At 42.1% G+C, this 21,255-nt stretch overlaps 1 protein-coding gene across 1 annotated transcript in view; it reads right to left on the bottom strand.

Annotated features, from left to right (window-relative positions):
* Positions 1 to 6,530, bottom strand: part of SMIM13 (small integral membrane protein 13) — a 34,842-nt gene extending 28,312 nt beyond the window's left edge. The window contains exon 1 of the mRNA XM_036350032.1: positions 5,943 to 6,530. Within this exon, the coding sequence (XP_036205925.1) occupies positions 5,943 to 6,018 (76 nt within the window). The 5' untranslated portion in view covers positions 6,019 to 6,530. The remainder of the gene's footprint in view (positions 1 to 5,942) is intronic.
* Positions 6,531 to 21,255: the final 14,725 nt, after the last annotated feature.

Consider the following 21,255-nt stretch of genomic DNA (forward strand, 5'->3'; position numbering starts at 1 on the left):
CCCAGGGCCAGAAAGAGACAGCAAAAATGGGGAGACAAAGAAACAACCCCCAAGGAAAGAAAAGGAGAAATCACCAGAAAGGGAACTAAATGAAATGGAAGCAAGAAATATGTCAGAGAAAGTATTCAAGTAAGGGTCATAAAGTTCCTTAACTGGCTAGATGAGAAAATCAATCACATATGTAAGAATCAAGAGGAAATGAAGAATGATATAGTGGCAATAAAAAACACAATGGAATGTTTCAAAAGTAGACTAGAAGAAGCAGAGGACCAAATCAGTGAGTTAGAAGACAGGGCAGAAAAACAATCTGAAAAGGAGGAAAGTTTTAGAGAGATTTGGGACAACATGAATCGAAGCAACATCCACACAATAGGTGCACCAAAAGGTAAAAAAGAGGAGCAAGGAATAGAAAACCTATTTGAAGAAATAATGACAGAAAATTTACCTTACTTGGGGAAGAAAAGTCACACAAGCACAGAGAGCCCCAAACAAGATGAACCCAAAAGGACCCAGACTAAGACACAATATTACAATGGCAAACGTTAATGACTAAGAAAGAATCCTAAAGGCTGAAAGAGAGAGACAGAAAGTTACCTACAAGGGATCTCCCATTAGACTATCAAATAATTTCTCAACAGAAACACATGAAGCCAGAAGGGAATGGAATGAAGTATACAAAGTGATACAAAACAAGGGACTGAATCCAAGAATACTCTATCCAGCAAGGCTATGAATCAAAATTGAAGATGAAATCAGGAGCTTTGCAGACAAAAAACGGCTAAGAAAGTTTAATACCACCAACCCAGCAATGCAAGAAATGCTAAAAGGACTGTTGTAAACAAGAAGAAATAGAAAGGGAAGAAGGAACACAGGCGTGAAGTATAAAAATGGCAACAAACAAGTACCTATCAATAATAACCTTAAATGTAAATGGCTTAAATACTCCAATCAAAAGACAAAGGATGGCTGAATGGATAAGATAAAAAGGGATCATTCCTCAACACAATAAAAGCCTTATATGACAAACCTATAGCCAACATCATACTCAACAGGAAAATACTAAAACCATTTCCCCTAAGAACAGGAACAAAACAGGGATGCCCATTTTCACCACTCCTGTTCAACATAGTACTGGAAGTGCTAGCCATAGCAATCAGATAAGAAGAAGAAACAAAAGGTATCCAAATTGGAAAAGAAGAAGTAAAACTGTCATTATTCACAGATGACATGATATTGTACATAAAAAAACCCCTAAAGACGCCATCAAAAAACTACTAAATTAAATAAATGAATTTGGCAACATAGGAGGATACAAAATTAACACCCAGAAATCTACAGTATTTTTATATAGAGGCCCAGTGCACAAATTCGTGCATGGATGGGGTCCGGCCAGCCTGGCCCTGATCGGGGTGGATCCGGACCAGGCTTGTAGGGAGGAGGAGATGGCAGGCGGTTGGCCAGCCAGCCCGCCCCAATCAGGGCCCAATCAGGGCTCAGCGGGGGGAGGGGGGGAGTGTGGGGGGAGAGGCCGCTGGTGATTGGCCAGCAGGCCCCACCCCTGAATGGGGTGTGGGGCTGATTAGGGGCGGAGCCGACTGTGGGGAGGGGCTGTGAGCTGGCCGGCCACGCCCCTAATCTGGGGAGGGAGTAGGAGGGATAATCGTGGGCAGGGCCGGCTGGAGGGAGGGGCTGCAGGAGGTTGGCCACCAGCCCCACCCACGATCAGCAGGCTGGCTGGCCACAATGGGCGTCATAGTGACTGGTCGTTCTGGTCATTACAGTGCTCCAGTTGCTGGCTTTTTATATATATAAAAATAATGAACTCTCAGAAAGAGAAACTAAAAAAATAACCCCATATACCATTGCAACAAAAAAATTAAGATACCTAGGAATAAACTTAACTAAGGAGGTAAAATACCTGTACTCTAAAAACTACAGGACACTGAAAAAAGAGATAGAGGAAGATATAAACAAGTTGAAGAATACCAGTATACTGTGTTCATGGATTGGTAGAATCAACATCATTAAAATGTCCAAATTACCCAAAGCAATCTACAGATTCAATGCAATCCCCATTAAAATACCATTGGCATATTTCACAGACCTAGAATAAACTCTCCAAAAATTCATGTGGAATAAAAAAATATAGCTGCACTAATCCTGAGAAAGAAGAACAAGGTTGGAGGGATCACAATACCAGATATCAAGCTATATTACAAAGCCACTCTTCTCAAAACTGCCTGGCACTGGCACAAGAACAGACACGCAGACCAAAGGAACAGAACAGAGAACCCAGAAATCGACCCAAGCCATTATGCTCAATTAATATTTGACAAAGGAGGCAAGAGCATACAATGGAGTCAAGACAGTCTCTTCAATAAATGGTGTTGGGAAAAATGGACAGATACATGCAAAAAAATGAAACTAGACCACCAACTTACACCATACACAAAAATAAACTCAAAATGGATAAAGGACTTAAACATAAGACGGGAAACCATTAAAGTCTTAGAAGAACCAATAGGCAGCAAAATATCAGACATATGTCATAGCAATATCTTTACCACTACAGCTCCAAGGACAATGGAAACTAAGGAAGAAATAAACAAATGGGACTATATCAAAATAAAAAACTGCACAGTAAAAGAAACCATCAACAAAACAAGAGAGCCCACTGCATGGGAAAACATATTTGCCAATGTTATATCTGATAAGAGTTTAATCTCCAAAATTCATAGGGAACTCATACAACTTAACAAAAGATAAACAACCCAATCAAAAAATGGGCAAAGGACCTAAACCAGCCGTGGGCAAACTACGGCCCGGTTTGAAATGAATAAAACTATTGAAAAAAAAGACCGTACCCTTTTATGTAATGATGTTTACTTTGAATTTATATTAGTTCACACAAACACTCCATCCATGCTTTTGTTCCAGCCCTCCGGTCCAGTTTAAGAACCCATTGTGGCCCTCAAGTCAAAAAGTTTGCCCACCCCTGACCTAAACAGACACTTTTTGAAAGAGGACATACAGAAGGCCAAGGGATATATGAAAACGTGCTCAAAGTCACTAATCATCCGAGAGATGCAAATCAAAACAACAATGCGATACCATCTCACATCTGTCAGAATGACTATCATCAACAAATCAACAAATGACAAGTGCTGGCAAGATTGTGGAGAAAAAGGAACCCTTGTGCACTGCTGTTGGAAATGCAGACTGGTGCAGCCACTGTGGAAAACAGTATAAAGTTTCCTCAAAAAATTAAAAATGGGACTCGCATTTGACCCAATAATCCCACTTCTAGGAATACCGTACATCCCAAGAAATCAGAAACACCAATCAGAAAGAATATTTGCACCCTTATGTTCATAGCAGCACAATTTACAATAGCTAAGATTTGGAAACAGCCTAAGTGCCCATCTGCAGATAAGTGGATTAAAAGACCATGGTACATCTACACAATAGAATACTACGCTGCTGTAAAAAAGGACCTCTTATCATTTGCAACAGCATGGTTGGACTTGGAGAGCATTATGCTAAGTGAAAATAAGCCAGTTGGAGAAAGATATATATCACATGATCTCACTCATTTGTAGAATATAATGAACAATATAAACTGATGAACACAAATAAATAGATCCAGAGACATAGAAGCATCGAACAGACCTTTGAACCTCAGAGGGGAGGTGGGGGTGAGAGGGGGAGGAGGTGTAAGAGATCAACCAACGGACTTGTATGCATGCATAAAGCATAACCCATGGACACAGAGAGCAGGGGGGTGAGGGCATGTGCTGGAGGGTGGGAATAGCCAGGGAGAGGTCAATGGAGGGAAAAGGAGACATGTAATATTTTAAACAATAAATAATTTTTTAAATAAAATAAAAAAGAATTTAAATTTAAAAAAAGAAAATGCTAGGTGTCTAGGGGAGGGTCTCAACTGCATCTGTCCTTGGGTGTGGTTGGCAAATAGCACTAATTGGATTTCCACTATCTGTCTCCCTGAGTAGGGTGTTTTAAGCTATTTACCCTCTGTTTGGGGAGAAGTGTAAACCATTTACTCCTAAGTGTCCTTGGTTTAGGGAAGACATGATTTGCTAGATGTCTACAAACTGCTTGGCATCAAGATTTTTTAACTATTTGTCTCAGTTTCCCTATTTCACTTGTCCTGGGCTTACTAGTCCGTCTCAAGAGAAAGACTGATATTTGTAGCAATTAGGAATTTTAATGTCCCAAAGGCAAGTTTGGCAAATATTCTATCAAAGGTGTTGCCACATATCACGCAGTCTACGTGTTTCACTGCCATCTCCAGGTAGCCTGCATCTTCAAATTAGAAAAGAAAGTATATGCTTTCTTCCTTCTTCATAGCCAAACAAATAACAAAGGTCTGATTTTCCTTACTTCAAGTATCCTAAATACCTACAATTAGCCCAAAATCTTGACTTCAAAAGCAGGAAATTGAGAAAGTCTTTTCAATTGTTTTATCATCAGAAAAGAAAGGCTGTACTCTGGTGCCATAGTAAAGCGAGAAAATAATTAAAAATTTAAAATATATACATACAAGTTTGTAAATACAAACACATATATATGCATATGCACAAACACCCATATCTGTGGGAAGCCGCCTACTGTCTTCTCTAGCAGAGAGGTGTGGACAGGGAGCCCGGAAGGCTGGTGACCCTTGAAGCCCTGGCAGAGGTGAGGGCTATGCACCCACTGTTCAGTCAAGACAATGGTAGCTGAAGCAACTTCCCACCAGATAGTCATGTAAATCCTTACTGATAAGATAGTCTGCCTGTTACTGGAACTTGCCTGCTTAAGGGCTATAGGTGGATCCCAAACTCAATAAAAGGCAAGGCCTGAGCACAAGCAGAGTCCATCCTCTTGGGATGTGCTCTCGCCTGGCCCCCCAATTTCCAAATTATCTGTTTGTCTAGTCTCTTCCATTTGTGTGCGGCCCCTCTTCCAGATCCTGAACCCTGAACCACGCGGGTGGTGGAGGAACATACAAACACACTTTACACACATATCCTCTCCAAACCCAACTCAGTTAGTACATTTTTCATGTAATGAATACATCCTATAGTATTTATTTTGAATTCTGACCAGTTATTGCATTAATCTGAAGCCATACGTCAATGCAATTATGAAAAAATAAACTCAATGACACTGAAATACTTCCCAAATTTTCACAGTTGTTGAGCCACTCTGCTAAGAGATTTGTGGCTATCAGTTACTGTGTATAAAAAGAAAACTCCAAAAGATCTAAAACTCAGCTAATAGCACCTTGAGAAGAAAGTTTATGTCCTGTCCTTCCAAGAAGGAAAAAACTCACAGCAAACAAAACAGCACCATTATCACAGAACTAAGAGCGGGTTACCCAACCCTGGAAGTTTAACGCAGCCAGCGTTTTCAAGTTCTGCCTCGTCTCAACGTTTCTGTTTGGAATTTAGTTGAAGCCTGAAACTCCAAGTAAACAAACAATTTCCCATGGGCGTCAAAGCCAACTCTGATCCTATTCCTGATTTGAATTTACCTTTAGGGTCAGAATCGGTAAAGAAAGAAAAAGGAGTAGCCAGTCACTTCACCTTCGAATACAGGCCAAGGTTAAAATCTGGGCAGAGTGTGGTAAGAATGGCAATCAAGAGCAGACGCTGCCGGTGAAGCAATATCTGGTTTAGCCCCGAGTGAAGATGCCCAGCCCTGGATCCCGTTCTCCCTCCCTCTCCGGGATGCCAGCGGCGGTCACAGGTCAGGGGCACATCTCCGCTGAGCTCACCCCTGAGAGGTAACTGGACAACAGATGATTTTCAGACACTTGTCCATTCACGCCTTATTTTTTTTTTTTTTTAAACCAGACAGAACAAGCCAGTCAGCAACACGAGGAGCGCTGGCGCGTGCACCGCAGCGTGCAACTGCCCCACGGCGGATGCCCCACTCACCGCACACCATCAGCAGCAGGACGATCAGCAGCGTGGCCACGAACACCAGCAGGGTCAGCCCGACGTTGTGCCACATCTTGCGGGTGGAGGGGCGTCCGGCTCGGAGCGGCGGGGCGGTGGGCGCGCGCGGCCGGCGGGCGGGTCCGGGGCTTCAGCGGCGGGCTCCGGGCGCAGCGCGGCGCCGGGGCGGCATGGGAGGCGGGCGCCCCCAGGGGGCGGGGCGGGGCGGCGCGGGGCAGACACCGCGGCCGGCGGGCCAACCCGGCCGACCCTTCTTCACGCCCCGGCGGGCGGAGCGCGGGCAGAGGCGGGTCGCGGAATGCCTCTAGTCTACCCCCTCATCGCTCCCGGGAGCCTGGGACGCGGTGCCGGGAGACCCCGGCGGCGACCGGATGCGCTTCCATGGCGGACCCCACGCGCCCGTGGAAGGAGAGGACAGGCACAGGGACGCGCGGCGATCACACGGCCCTCGTCGCCGCCCTCCCGAGGGTTTCCTCGGCCCTAACGAACGGCCGATAACGTCTCCTGGCAGCCGCTAACAGCTGCTTCTCAGCCCCAGGCCCCCTCCCCCTGCGGCAGCTCAACCCCCGTAGTCCCCACCCCTGGCCTCCTCCGTGGCGCAGGGGCGGCTGGGAGATGGAGTCCAGAGCCCCGTGGAGGCTTAAGAAAGCTGTCCCACATGGACTACAACTCCCAGAATGCACCACCGACTCAGCAGCGTTTCTTCTCCCTCCCTCTCTCCCCCTCTCTGCCTTTGGTTTTTCTCAAGCCACAACCTCTGTCTTCAGACTGCGGGTTTTGTATTCCCAATACCCGCGCAGTTGTCTGTGCCAAAGCGCCGGAGTTAGTTCAACCAGTACTCCACATACAAAGCCGTTTTGTTTAAAATCATGATTGACGAAGCACGAAGAGGAAAGAAAGGGGTGGCAGCTGCCTGAAAACTGGTTGCCTATGAACCTAGCTTTATAGCTGGGGGCGCTGGCTGTATTCTTGGGACTTTTGAGCAAGTCCTCACATCCCTGCCGAAGACACCGGCCTGAGGCACGGAATCTTCCTTTTCTCCCTGTAACAGATGTTGTATGTTTTCAAAGATAATGTATTTTAGAAATGCTCCGCGGGGGACTTAAGGACATCTGCTTTGCCCTTAATTCACCTCAGTTGTCAGTTTAATCCATGCTGCTCCCTTGAGACCAAGCGACAGATGACCCACAACTGAAGATTTTGCCGCACTGGCTTGAACAAACCACTGTGAAACAGGACACTTTCATAAGCTCAAGTTTTCTCTCTGCACCTGCAATTAAAAGTCTTCAATTCCGCCAGATTACATTCACTCATTAAGGAGGTGCCCCCAAAAGAGGAGAGAATAAATGTATAGTCCACTTTTAGAAAGAACCAGATAAAGCCTTCATGTTTTCCTATGACTCTCTTGCTCCCTTGCAATACCTTTCCATTCTACAAATTCCTTTACCCTCTCCTCTCTCTCAAAAACAAAAAACAGAATCTATGCAGCAATCCCTAGATTTATTAAATATATCCTCACCATGTCAGGATACATTTGAAAATAATTGTGTATTCCCTATACAACAGTATTATGAACAAATCCATACTATACTGGTATATGAAAATATTAAGGGATAATGACTCTGCAGAAGATTTAACACAATTTTCTATGAGGGGAGAATGAGCCCAGTGCAACTAAGATGTATTTTTTAATCAATTGATGCCTTTTTAATAGATGGTTCAATTCTATTGCATAAATAAAACACATTTTATTAAAACCTAGTTGAAGAGTTGAAAAAACAGAACTGGAAGAATTTATTTTAAAGGCTTTTCTCTCTATTCTTCACATATGCCAAGCACTGTTGTAAGTGCTAGGGGTACAGCAGTCAGTAAGACAAGCAAAGGTGTTTATGCTCAAGATCATTATTATAGTTGGAAGATACAGACAGTAAGTGTAAATAAGGAAATCTCAGGAACTGTTAATTCCTATATTGAAAACAAGCAAGACAAGGTGATAAAGATAGGGGTGTTATTTTAGACTAGAGGCCCAGTGCACAAAATTTGTGCACTTGGGACGGGGAGGTCCCTCAGCCCAGCCTGCGCCCTCTTGCAGTCTGGGAGCCTTTGGACATCCTTAGCGCTGCCGTGGAGGCGTGAGAGGCTTCCACCAGCACCGCTGCTCTTGCCAGCCCTGAGTCCAGCTTCTGGCTGAGCAGCGCTCCCGCTGTGGGAGTGCACTGACCACCAGGGGGCAGCTCCTGCACTGAGCATCTGCCCCCTGGTGGTCAGTGCACATCATAGCAACAGGTCGTTCCACTGTTTGGTCGATTTGCATATTAGCCTTTTATTATATAGGATATATATATACACACTAGTATAACATATACATATATATTTTTTTTTTAACTGGTCCCCATCCCCCTGCGCTTGCCTCATACTGTTCGCAACATCCAGGACCTGAGGGACCACTGATACACAAATACACGCACACACTCACACACACACACACCCCGACACACTTTAAATATATTTTTTATTGTTGATAGTGTCCTCCAGGTTTTGATAAACAGTCAGACTTGAGAAACACTAGTACCAACTATATTTAAAAATTAATTAGGTATCACCTTTGATATTCCTTGGGTTGTTTTATATTATGTAGTAATTTATATATACATATATATTATTTAGCATTTCACCTATATATGTCGTATCCAAAATATGATTTTTTAAAGGGAACATCTACTTTGCTATTTCCTTCCATAAAAGAGGAAGCTCAATTGGTAATAATATGTCTGGTCTCTCTATGCTTTTACTCCCTCTGTCACTGGTCAGGGGAGGAGTGACTTATCTAATTAGTACATTTAGAAAAAACAAACTGGGTTTGCTGAGCTCATTTCCTCCCACATTCTGCTTGGGCATGAGGGAGGGCCACCCCACTTCAGCAATGCCTCAAATTAGGGGTTAATTAACAGGCCTGACTGGCTCTCACATTATTATGCGTTCTCTGACTTAGTCTTCATTATTAATAAAGGTGATATTATGCCCTCCATATGTCTTACTCATTTTTTAAATTTCTCAGTTGGGCAGCATGTATTCATTATTCCCCCTCAGCGATCCCACACTGCTTTTAAGATAATTAACAGAAGGAGCCAGGAATTTGGCATTTAGGTATTGCCACATAGTAGGTGCTTGTCACATATTGATTGATCCAAATATTTGGTCTCTAAAGCCTGGAAATAGGCCTGAATTTTAGTCATTTGTTCTCTAAGTATTGTGGAAAGAATTATACTAAATATGGGATACATACAAGGTAACTAAGACAAGACTCCTGTCCTCAAGGAAACCCAGTTCTACAGCAAATATTTACCAAATGCCTACTCTGTGCCAAAACTAATACAAAAATAAACAAAATATGCCTCCTTACATAAAAGAATCCAAACGGCTCAGCATTTTTTCAATATTGACCCATCTGTGGTTCACGAAATCAATTAAGTGAGTCATGACCAGCCACTAATGGAATGGAATGGAATGGAATGGAATGGAATGGAATGGAATGGAATAGAATGGAATAGAATAGAATAGAATAGAATAGAATAGAATAGAATAGAATAGAATAGAATAGAATAGAATAGAATAGAATAGAATAATAGATCACTGTGTACTACAAGTAGTAAAGGCAAGCAGTACTCATGAAACTTGTTTCAGTTATTTGTGTGTGTATGTGTATGTGTAAATTCAGTTGCAAAGCAAAATATATTCTTACTGTGGGTTATAGTTTTTAAAAGTTGAAAATCCATACTCCAGCAAGGGGATTCAGGAATTTTTTATTTATTTACTGTACATAAATGACAATATTAAATCTTATTTTACACATATATCATAGAAATTTTATAGATGAGATCGAGGCTTAGGGAATCTAAAAAATTTGGTAGTAGGTAATGGATAGATTTGACATTCAACCCCTGGTCAGTCTGGCTTGAAATTTTGTTTCTGTTTTACCACAAGACTGGCTATGACATTAGGAAAGTTCTTGAGAAAAGGGGAAGATTAAGGGAAAAGTCCTAAAGTAATGAACATGCATTTTGTGTATGTATGTGGAGGAAGGGTGAGGGTCCTTAAGAGTCCATGGAAAAGACACAATTTCTTTCAGTTCTAATGAATTTGGAGTACAGGTGGTTGAGAACTCCTGTTTTATAATTAGGCTGTGGCTGTGACTTCTGACTTGATTGAATTACTAAGCCTGTGTGACATTTGTAAACATTTGTAAAAAAGGTATAATACTAGTATCTTCTTCAGAGGATTGTTTTGAGAATTTAATAAGATGCAATAGAAAGCTTACTTAACAAGCGCCCTGCACCTAGGAGGTCTTCAATAAATGTTAGCTACAAATCTCAATAACCTAATATATTCTAATATACAATGGAGGAACTGGGTAGCAGGATTGGTGTTATTCAATTCATTTTTAGTTAATTTGGAATACAGGCTGTTAGGGTTTGATCAGAGAAGCAGAACCACCATGCGCACATAAGGTAATAGGGGAATTATTTTAAGAATCAAAGGAAATTGTGTGAATTAAAAGCAGTAATTATAAGAAGTAAAGGCAATTATTATAAGAAAGAAGGCAGGGCAGTCCATACAGGCAATTGCCTGAAGGTCTAGTGCCGAGCGTATAGTGGCTATAGTGGAATTAGGGAAGGAAAGTTGGATGTGGACAAGAGCAAGAGTGAACTAGGACTAAGGGGACAACTGTTACCTACTAACTGGAACCCACATCTGCCTCGTCTCACCTCCAACCTCGATGCTTTGGGTGACGATGCTGGAACCCTTCACCATGGAGCTGCTCGCATGAGGTGGGCTAGCTGCAGATCAGAGACACTGTGCCTGGCACCTTCCACCAGCCATTAAAACATTGAAAAAATAATTAGCAGTTGCTTCATTTCTATCTCCCAAATAGCATCCAAAATGTCTCTAATGGCCAACACTGATCCAGAACCACACAGGATAAGTTGACACAGTAAAAGCCACCACACAGTGAGAGTCACTAAGACTTTTTTATTTCTTTTTTTTCTTTTTTTTTCTTTTTTAGCAAGGAAATGACTTGATGAAAATATTTTAAAAACATAGATGTCTCAGCAGAGTAGAGGTGAGATTGGAGGTGAGGAAAGACATCATTGGCATAGTCCAGAAGAGTGGTCTCCGGACCTTTTTTTATTGTCCTTTTGGTAAAGGTAGACTACATAAGTGGGGCCAAGCCTCTGTCTCAATACAACTTAAAAATCTGAATTTAAAAAATCTTTCTAGCTTGGCCGGAGTAGCTCAGTTGTTGGGTGTCAACCTATTGAAGAAGCATCCATCTTATATAAAAACTGCTGTTTGAAATTTTAACCCTGCTATTTTGGCTTCTCTAGATGCTTGCTGTCTTAAATAATAAGGAAAATAAGACTACTCCCATTTCAGAGAGGCCATTAAACCTTCCCCAGACGAAGTCATCAGTGCTGGCGTCAGGCCACGCCTTTGGTCAAGGTCTCAAAGCGCCAGCACATAGGGTCCTTTAAGAACTTGCAAAGGGAACAGGAAAAAAACCATATTTGGGAGACAAAGAGGGCAAGATAGTATAAATACAGGAAACTTCCTGTGTGATTGCACCCAGAATTTGAGAGACATTTTCCTCTGGGCCCACGCGTAATAAATGTAACTCCATCTCTCTAAGCATTGCTTGGTTCTTCTCCAGTTTTTCTGTAACATTTTGAACCAGGAGGTCAAGGTTCGATTCCCAATCAGGGCACATGCCTGGGTTTTGGGCTCAATCCCAAGTGTGCGGCATGCTGGAGGCAGCCAATTAATGATTCTCTCTCATCCTTGATATTTCTATCTTTCTCTCTCCCTTCCTCTCTGAAATCAATAATATATATATAAATATATATATTAATCAAATATATATATATATATATATATATATATATACACACATGCATATACACTAGAGGCCCCTTACAGGAAGATTCCTGCAAGAATAGGGCTTCCTGAGACCGCAGCAAAGCAGAGAAGGGAATGAAGCCCACCGAGGCGGGCTTCGCTCCCTTCTCCGCTGCCTCGCTCCCTCCCTTTGCCACTTAGCCCTTGGCTCCCTCCCTTCTCTGCCACCTGGGCTCTCTCCCTTCTCCGCAGCTTTGCTCCCTCGCCAGGTCACAGATCCAAGGCCCTGATCCCCCGGGCAGCATTGCGCGCTGCCAGCCCTGCCTCACCAGGTCACGGGTCTGGGGCCCAGGGCCCGCGGGCAGGGTCATGCGCTGCCAACCCCACCTCGCAGGGTCAGTGGTCCAGTCCCAGTTCCCACGGGCAGTGTCGTGCGCTTCCAGCCCCGCCTGCAGTATGCAAATTAGCCGCCATCTTTGTTGGTGGTTAATTTGCATATCACACTGATTAGCCGTGGGAGGCGTAGGGAAGGTACGGTCAATTACCATGTTTGTCTATTATTAGATAGGATAATAAATCTTTCTAAGTGTCAAAAAACTAATAATGAGTGATAACTGGGCCAAGACTGGGGAATAGGCAGAAATGGAAATCCAGCGATGTTAGTGAGCTGGCATTTGGGGGCTCGTTTACCCAGGGGAGCACTGGAAGGTCCTGAAGAGAAGGCTGAGCAGTGCTTTCCAGCATACTGGGGATTTTGGTGAAGCTGGCCCGGGCTCGGGTGCCTGGAGACTACCAGGCACATAGGACTGAGACACCAGAGGGCTGCACCACAGGAGAAAGGGGGAACCAAAAATAAACCTGCAGCCTGGTCAGCTTTGCCTGATCTAGCTGACCCCTAAAAGTTCAAATCCTGAAATTGGATTAAGGGAATCCTGGATTACTACAGCTCCAAGGCTTGGCTGAAACAAATGAAAAAGCTCAACAACCTACACCTCAAATTGTTGCTACAAATGACCTTTCAAAATTTTCAGCACAAATGCAAACAGTTTTTTGTTGCTTGCCATTCTTGTTAAAATATTTTTTTGAGCACACACATTAATACATGGTTTTTTGCTTACAAAAAAAAGAGCTAGAAATGAAATAAAGTAAGTTTTTATTTTAATGATAGATAACAATATTCATACTCATGTTTAGTTTGCCAGGGTAACAAGTGCCACACGCTGGGTAACTTAAAATGACAGAAATGTATTCTCTCACAGTCCTGGAGGCTGGAAGTACAAGATCAGAGTGATGGCAGGGCCATGACATCGCTAAAGCCTCTAGGGGAGGATCCGCCCTGGGCTCTTTTAGTTTCTGGACACTGCCTCCCCCAACCCCAACATGCCCTGACCTCTGGCAGCATACACCAATCTTTGCCTCTTCTTCACATGACTATTTTCCCTCTGTGCCACTGTCTTCTCTTTTTAAAAGATCAACAGTCGTTAATTTAACTAATTCCAGGTTTCGCCCACTATCTGAAATTAGAATGTTCCTATGACATCTTTCATAAACAAAGAAACGAAGAAGCAATTATCATTACTTTATAAGGAAAAAATTTTTATTGTTCCCAGACCCCAAAGATAACGGACCAAATTATACCAAATACCCTTAATTACGCCCATTTTACACTAAGCACCTTGTGAGCTCTGTTACCTTTAGGACACATCTTGCTAACAGATAGATGCACAGAGTACATTGAGATAAAGCGCAGGGGGCACAGACACAGTCCACAGCCCTGGCGAATTTGCTGAAATGCTGATTTTGGCTTGTGGGGAAGGAGCTTGAAAGGGCCACCCTCGCTGCTCAGGGTGTGGGCTGCCCCGAGCTGCCTCTGCAAAACACGCATTGGATGCTATTTTCGTTTTTCCCCTTTATATGTAAAAGCAAAAAACGCTTTGGATTTCTTCCAAATAGTGAAAAGAGGCACTAATGTAGGTCTTTTGTGGGGTAAGGCAAAATTTTGAAAAGGGGGCAATACCTGAATGTCTGCAACAATCCTATTTCCAAGTCACTCATCTTGGAGAATTGGAGGTCAGGATTTCCACTGATATATTCATGGGATACAAGTCAACCCATAACAATCACAAAATAGGCTCTATTACTTAAAAAATCTCTTGAAGCTGATTAATACTTTGAAATTCAGCAGCTCAATGATTTAAGTTTGGTTTATCTTAATGCTTAATTTTAATGTTTGTCAGAATTGTAAAAAAATTACTCAAAATATCCAGGGATGCAAATTAAAGCAGGGCATTCCTGACCACCTTCCTACATTGTGATACAAGTTGTTTCAATCCCAATCCACTTACTATAAAAAGATTTTTGTTGATATTTAGCTAGTAAATTTCCATCTCTCCTGTGTTAATTGTTCTCAAACACTAATTGGAAGATGATGCATTTTTACTGTTTTTATAAATAGGTTAGAAATCCACGGGAGCCCTGGCTGTGACGCTCACTTGGTTAGAGCATCATCGTGATACACCAAGGCTTCGGGTTGGCTCCCAGGTCAGGGCACATACAGGAAGTAACCAATGAACGCATAAATGGAACAACAAATGTTCTCTCTCTCACATTTCTCTCTTTCTCTCTTTCCCTTTCCCTTCCCTTTTCTCTCTAAAATAAATCCATGGGAACTATTTGTTGGAACATTTTTAAACAAGTGAAAAAAAATCTAGTTCCAAGTATGTGAGCAGATAGGCACGCAAGTGTGTGGTTTTTGACAATTAAGTCATAAAATAATGGGAATGTTTTCAAAATATTCTCTCAATAGGCTGCATTTCTTTCAAAAGCAATTACTTTCTCATTTATTGTTAAGCCATCCTCTTTATCTTGAGGAAACAGATCAAATGTGTTTTTCCCCCCAGAACTGCCTGCTATGTAGTATGCTTTAAAGAGCCACGCTATCATTTTGTTGCAGAAAAGGCCAGCAAACCTTGTATAGTTCTCTTCTTGGATGGACCATCCTTATGTGCCCCCCTCAATGTCAGAGAGTGGCTCTCCCTGTAGGGAATTCTGGTGGTACTTCAGGGATTGCCTCCTCCACACCCTGTCCTGTGGCGGCCTACACCAGGGATTGGCCCATGCATGAAAAGAAAGATCTGGCCAGCTCAGCCTAAGCACAACTTGGAAGGTCAAACTAGCCCCAGAGCTCCCATGGGGTCAGCCAAGGTTGCCTTTGGCCTGCAATGCAGCTTGTCTTTTTCTTCTTCTCGGCCCTGCTTCCTTCTTCTCCTTCCTTTTACTCATGTTGAAACAAGGGCATGCCTTCATAATCATCTTGCAGGCTGTGTCTCAGAATTTCCTTCTCAGAAACCCAACCTGCAACACCATCTTTTAAGAGGAGGAAAAAAATGTAACTTGTCTGTACATGCTTTGCCAAGAAGAAAACAGAAAACTCCTGTGTGGTACAAAAGGGCTGCCTGGCCAGTGTAGTAATGACTTACTATGTTAAGGTCTTGCTTTTACAAAATTAAGCCCATTGGAATCAACTCATAACAAGGAAACAGCAATGCATTGTGATACAACGAAAGTGGAACTCTTACTATGGCCTCAGGATACTTCCTATTATTCTCTTTCACATCTGGCCATAAAGCATATGGGCCAAGTGAGAGCCACAGGGTCAATTTGCTATAGCAAATGTTAGGCATGCTTATTCTCTTGCCTTTTAAAATAAAAATATACATTTTTCTCATATTTCCTTGTTATGTTCATATGAAAATTAATAAACAGAAACCACATTTAAAATGGAGAAGAGGACTCTCATGCACATGACACTCAATACATAATACTGACCCCAACAGGAAAAAGCCATTATTTTCTCATTTATCGTTAAGACATCCTCTAAAAGAAGTGATACTCACCAGGAAGAAGAAAAGATTCCTCCTCATCCAGTAAGAGCTTAGCCAATGGGAGATTGCCATAACTCGGCCAATGGAAAGTCACTATACTTTAAACTTTATTTCCTACAATGAACTCTTTGTTTATAATACTCCCCCCCGCCCCCCCAGTCCATAGGAAAAAAAAATTCATCTTCTTTGTTTCTTTGGACTTTTGAGAGGTTCACCATTAGACCATGCATCCTGAATTGCAAATTTTTGTTGTTCTTAAATAAACCTATTTTTGCTGGCTAGATATATTATTATCTTTTTGTTAAAGGTCAACATTCTCAATGTATAATATTTCACATTCTATTCATCTGGGCAAAAAGACACAAGACCTAGACATTGAGTGTGGCAAAGGAAGGGCAGAGGGAACAACACTATGAAGGGTGGACCAAGGAGTTGTCTGTTCTACTGAGGCTACAGAGAGCCAATAACTTCCAGATCGTTAGCCCCAGTGACTGATTGAAAGTCGTTGTGCTGGACAGAATTCTTTGAGTTAGGGAATAGGTAATATTGCCGTGAGTTGGGGAATAGGTAATATTGGCATTGCTGTATTTAGATATGATGGTGGGACACCTGGATAAAGATGTTCAGCAGAAAGCTCTTAGTGGGTGTCTGGAGGTTGTTCAAGAGAGCAGTCAGGACTCAAGTAGCCATCTGCATATTTGGGAGTGTTAAAGTTAAAAGAGTGATGAAGTATAAGGATAGAACAAGATTGACATAGTGTTTAAAAAAGATTAGGCCTAGCTTGGTTCCATTCCCCATCAGGGCACATGCTTGGTTGCAGGTTAAATCCCTTGTTGGGGTGTGTGGGGGAGGCAACTGATTGATGACTCTCTCTCTCTCTCTCTCTCTCTCTCTCTTCCCCTTCCTCTCCCTAAATCATCATCATCATCATCATCATCATCATCATCATCAATGAAACATATCCTTGGTGAGGATTTTAAAAAAATTAGGCCTAAAAAGAAAGTACAAAGACATCTTGGAATAACAAAAAAAGAACATTCCAAAACACACACAAAATATTAGGCCTAGCAGTGGAGTCGAGGATATGTTGGAAAAATCTTAGGCCTTATAGGGGTTCTGAACATGTTACCTCAAAATATGCCACTTAGGCATATTGATAAAAAAAAATAGTATATGCAAGAAGGGCACTCTGACCTCCCTTTTCTTCCTGAAAGCAGGAGATAACTGCCCTGTCAAAGGTGCCCTTCCTGTGCCAGGAGGAAGGAAGACATTCTTATCACCACAGATGGGGAATCGAGGCCAGCCTTCTTGTGTTACCCTGATCTTCCTAGCCACGTCTCCATGATTAACTGCCTTAGTCCAAACCCCTTGGTCTTGTCACATTTTCACAATTTACTATTTCTTGTTCAACCTATAATATAAGCTTGGACCCTGGCTGCTTCTTCAGGGCTTCATTTCCTTGTGAAGCCTCCCATGTGCATGTGAAAATTACCAAGTCAAATGTGTACGCTTTTCTCCTGTTGAAATGTCTTATGTCAGTTTCACTCTTAGGCCCAGCTGGAGAGTAGAGGAGACGTTGTACTTCACCTACAGTCTCTAGGGGATCTTCAGGAGGCCACAGGGGTGCAGATGCAGGCTAACAAAGTCCTAGGCAAGCGCACAGGGAGGGCAGAGGGATGGAAGGGGAGAGATATCACTAAGAAAGGTGAGCTTTCTGACTAACAGGAGTGAGAAACCAGGGAGAAGAGTTCAAACTTTCCTTTCAGACCTTATTTGGAAAAATATTTTTATTTCAAATACACTACTATCCTCTACTCTCATTTTGAACTGATGGAAATCCACAAAAATATGGCTTATGTCTTGGAAGTGGTTTGGTTAAATTACAGTTATGCACTGAACACACACCATTTTCCCATAACAACTTAAACAACTAACTGTATTAATGGATTTTTCATCTACACAGATAGCAACAACTGTTGTGAGCAAGAAAGCACATACAGCTGCTACTCACTTTCCCTCTTGGGCTAACTATTCCCATAAAAGGTAGAATATTTAATTGTAGACCATATGTATAAAAGTTTTTATTGTAGCTGGCTAGTTTAATTTGTTAGTGTTATAAGGAAAAGTTAAACTAATTTAGAATTTTAAGAGATAGCTATATTATTATTTTCACAACTTAATAGGTTGAACATTTATAGTGGATATTGTCTGTGCCATAAAATGCAGCTACAACAAAAACGCCATAAACTGTGCAGCTTAAATAACAAACATTTATTTCTCACAGTTCTGAAGGCTGGAAGTCCAAGATGAAGGCACCAGCAGATTCAGTGTCTGGTAAGAAACACTTCCTGGTTTATAGAAGGCCAAGTTCTCATTGTGTCCTCACATGGCAGGAGAGGGAGAAGGAGAGAGAGAGGGAGAGGGAGGAAGGGAAGAGAGAGAGAGAGAGAGAGAGAGAGAGAGAGAGAGAGAGAGAGAGAGAGAGAGAGAGATTGAGAGAGATTTTCAGGGTTCCTTATACCAGGGTACTAATCCCATTTCTGAGGGCTCTACCCTCATGTCCTAATTATTTCCAAAGGCCTCACCTCCGAATACCATTATATTGAGGGTTAGGATTTCAACATATGAACTTGGGGGAGGCAAACATTTGGTCTATAACATAATCATATTTATTTCCTTTAGCAGCTCAACCTATCTTATTTCTAAGGTACCATAGCAAACTCTAACTCACACACACACACACACACACACACACACACAAATTAGGTAACAATGGGGGAAGGGAGGCACTAATCAAAAAGAAAAAATTACTAAATCATGTCATGTTTTCTTTGGTGATACACAGAATGGAATCTGCATCCATCCTTTTGAACAATAAAGCCTCTTACATTTCCAAGGAAATGTGGTGCTTTACTGGATCTTTATTTTCTAATATAAAGATTTTAATTTCTTTTTCCCCCACTTTAGTTTTAGGAAGTTAATCAGTTCAATAACTAAGTTATTTCATATCCATTTGAATCAGGACTGGGGAAAGCTTGCATTTGGAGATTACCAGAAACACTTTAATTGTATTTAATATTGCAGTTCAAGCCACTATTTTCAGACCACTGCTTAGAACAGTGATGGCGAACCTATGACACGCGTGTCAGAGGTGACACGCGTACTCATTTTTTTGGGTTGATTTTTCTTTGTTAAATGGCATTTAAATATATAAAATAAATATCAAAAATATAAGTCTTTGTTTTACTATGGTTGCAAATATCAAAAAATTTCTATATGTGACACGGCACCAGAGTTAAGTTAGGGTTTTTCAAAATGCTGATACGCCGAGCTCAAAAGGTTCGCCATCACTGGCTTAGAATGTACTTATCAATAAAGTATTTTTCCTCCTTATCATGAAAATGTAAAGTTAAGCTCAAAGTTTACATTGTAACTTAATTAAAGTCTGGCTAACAGTGGCTAATAACATTCCTGTAGTACAACTTGTCTTTGTGAGGTTTGCGGCGCAGGAAACTGAGTCAGAGAGGCAGATTGAAGGAGGGGAATTTATTCTGCGCTCCCCGGGCGAGGTCCACAGGTCCTGGGGTTGGGCCAGTGGAGTCACGCCGAGAGGGAGTAGGGGCATTTTTTTATACAGCTGTTCAGTGAGGGCAGGGGAGCATGAGCTGTGGGAGTTCGGGAGGGGGGGGGGAGGGGAGGGTCGTCATGGTTTCCAGGTGACGTCATCTGTCTGGTAGTTGACCTGTTAGGAATTCCAGGGCCGGATGGGTATCTGCGTCACCATCTGCCTGGTGCACTGGCCTGTTATGGATTCTAGGAAGGGCCCAGGATCTACGTCACCATCTGCCCAGCGGGGGCATGCATCAGCTCCTGGACCCCCTTTCGACCTAGCATCCTACTGTGTTAGCTCATTTAATTGTCATCTCAATTCTATTAGGTAGGAATTATTATTTCCATTTTAGCAGTTTTTTAAAATATGTTTTTATTGATTTAGAGAGAGGGGAAAGGAGAGGGAGAGAGAGAGAGAGAGAGAGAGAGAGAGAGAGAGAGAGAGAGAGAGAGAGATTGGTTGCCTCCCCCATGTACCCCAATTGATGATCAAACCTACAACCCAGGCATGTGCCTTTACCAGGAACTGAACTGGCAACCTTTCGGTGCACAGGAGGATGCCCAACTAGCTGACCCACTCCAGTCAGGGCTAGTATTTTCATTTTACAGATGAGGAAGCTGAAGCACAAGAGGGTAAAGGACTAACCAAATTTACATACCTAATAAAAGGGAGAGTCAAGATTCAGACCCAGAGAGTCAGCCCCGAGGCCATGCTCCTAACCATTCTCCTATTCTGCCTGCTCAAGTAAAAGGTAAGTGGTTATTGTTGGGAAAGGGGTGGGAGATACTCCAGATTGCCTCCATAAAACTCCAGGAATCAAACATAGTTATGTTGTACATTGGGGAGAATCAAACAACTGGCACCTACAATATACATGGCTCCTGGAAGACATAGCAGGTCTTTTCTGCCATCCAGCCTACCCTGGAAGCCCACCTTCCAACATTCCATCTCCACCATAAGAAAGACAATGCAACATAGTCTCATGACTTCCTTTCGATGAATAGTGACCAAAAAGAAAAAGAAAAAAAGCTGAAAGTGTCCTCTAGTTCAGATATTTCAAACTTCAAGCCACCATGCATTCATGAATTGTGAAAAGCATTTTTAGTGACTGAATAGAATAAAAAATATCAGAGCATATTTCATAGAGTAAGACATTGTCTTATTTATGAAACTTTTATTTTGTACATGATCCCAACCTAAAATACATTTCTTACTATAAGTTGCAAACAAAAAACTTTGATATCTATTGATCTAGTCTATATTCCGGTGAGACTGGGACCAAACCTTCACTCAACAACGGTTGTACATCTGGTCTTAAGGGCACCTTTAAAATTTCAAGTCTAGCACTTACAACTTACTTTGACAGCTTTTGTTGCCTTAAGAATAACTTTAGCCCTAACTGGTTTGGTTCAGTGGATAGAGTGTTGGCCTGTGGACTGAAGGGTCCCAGGTTCGATTCCAGTCAAGGGCATGTACCTTGGTTGCGGACACATCCCCATATGGGGCGAGTATGAGGCAGTTGATGGATGTTTCTCTCTCATCGATGTTTCTAACTCTCAATCCCTCTCCCTTCCTCTCTGTAAAAAAATCAATAAAATATATTTTTTTAAAAAGAATAACTCTAGATTATATTTAAGATCACTACTTAACTTTTGAATCCTTGGCCTTGCAATGTCTTATTTTGTTTTCATCTAAAACTATATAGCTTAAGCATAAGTGATTTATAGGCGGTTTACAGGTGAATACTTCCAAAAGTGGAGAATTTTTCCAACAAAAAATTTTGTCAAAGAACTAACAGAAATCATCAGTCTATTGCTGCTCAAAGTGTGGTACACAGGCCAGCAGACTCAGCAGCACCCAAAGAGAAGTTCAGGCTCCACCCCAGTTGACTCAGTCAGGATCT

Source organism: Myotis myotis, unplaced genomic scaffold (assembly GCF_014108235.1).
Source record: "Myotis myotis isolate mMyoMyo1 unplaced genomic scaffold, mMyoMyo1.p scaffold_m19_p_2, whole genome shotgun sequence".
Taxonomy (NCBI): domain Eukaryota; kingdom Metazoa; phylum Chordata; class Mammalia; order Chiroptera; family Vespertilionidae; genus Myotis; species Myotis myotis.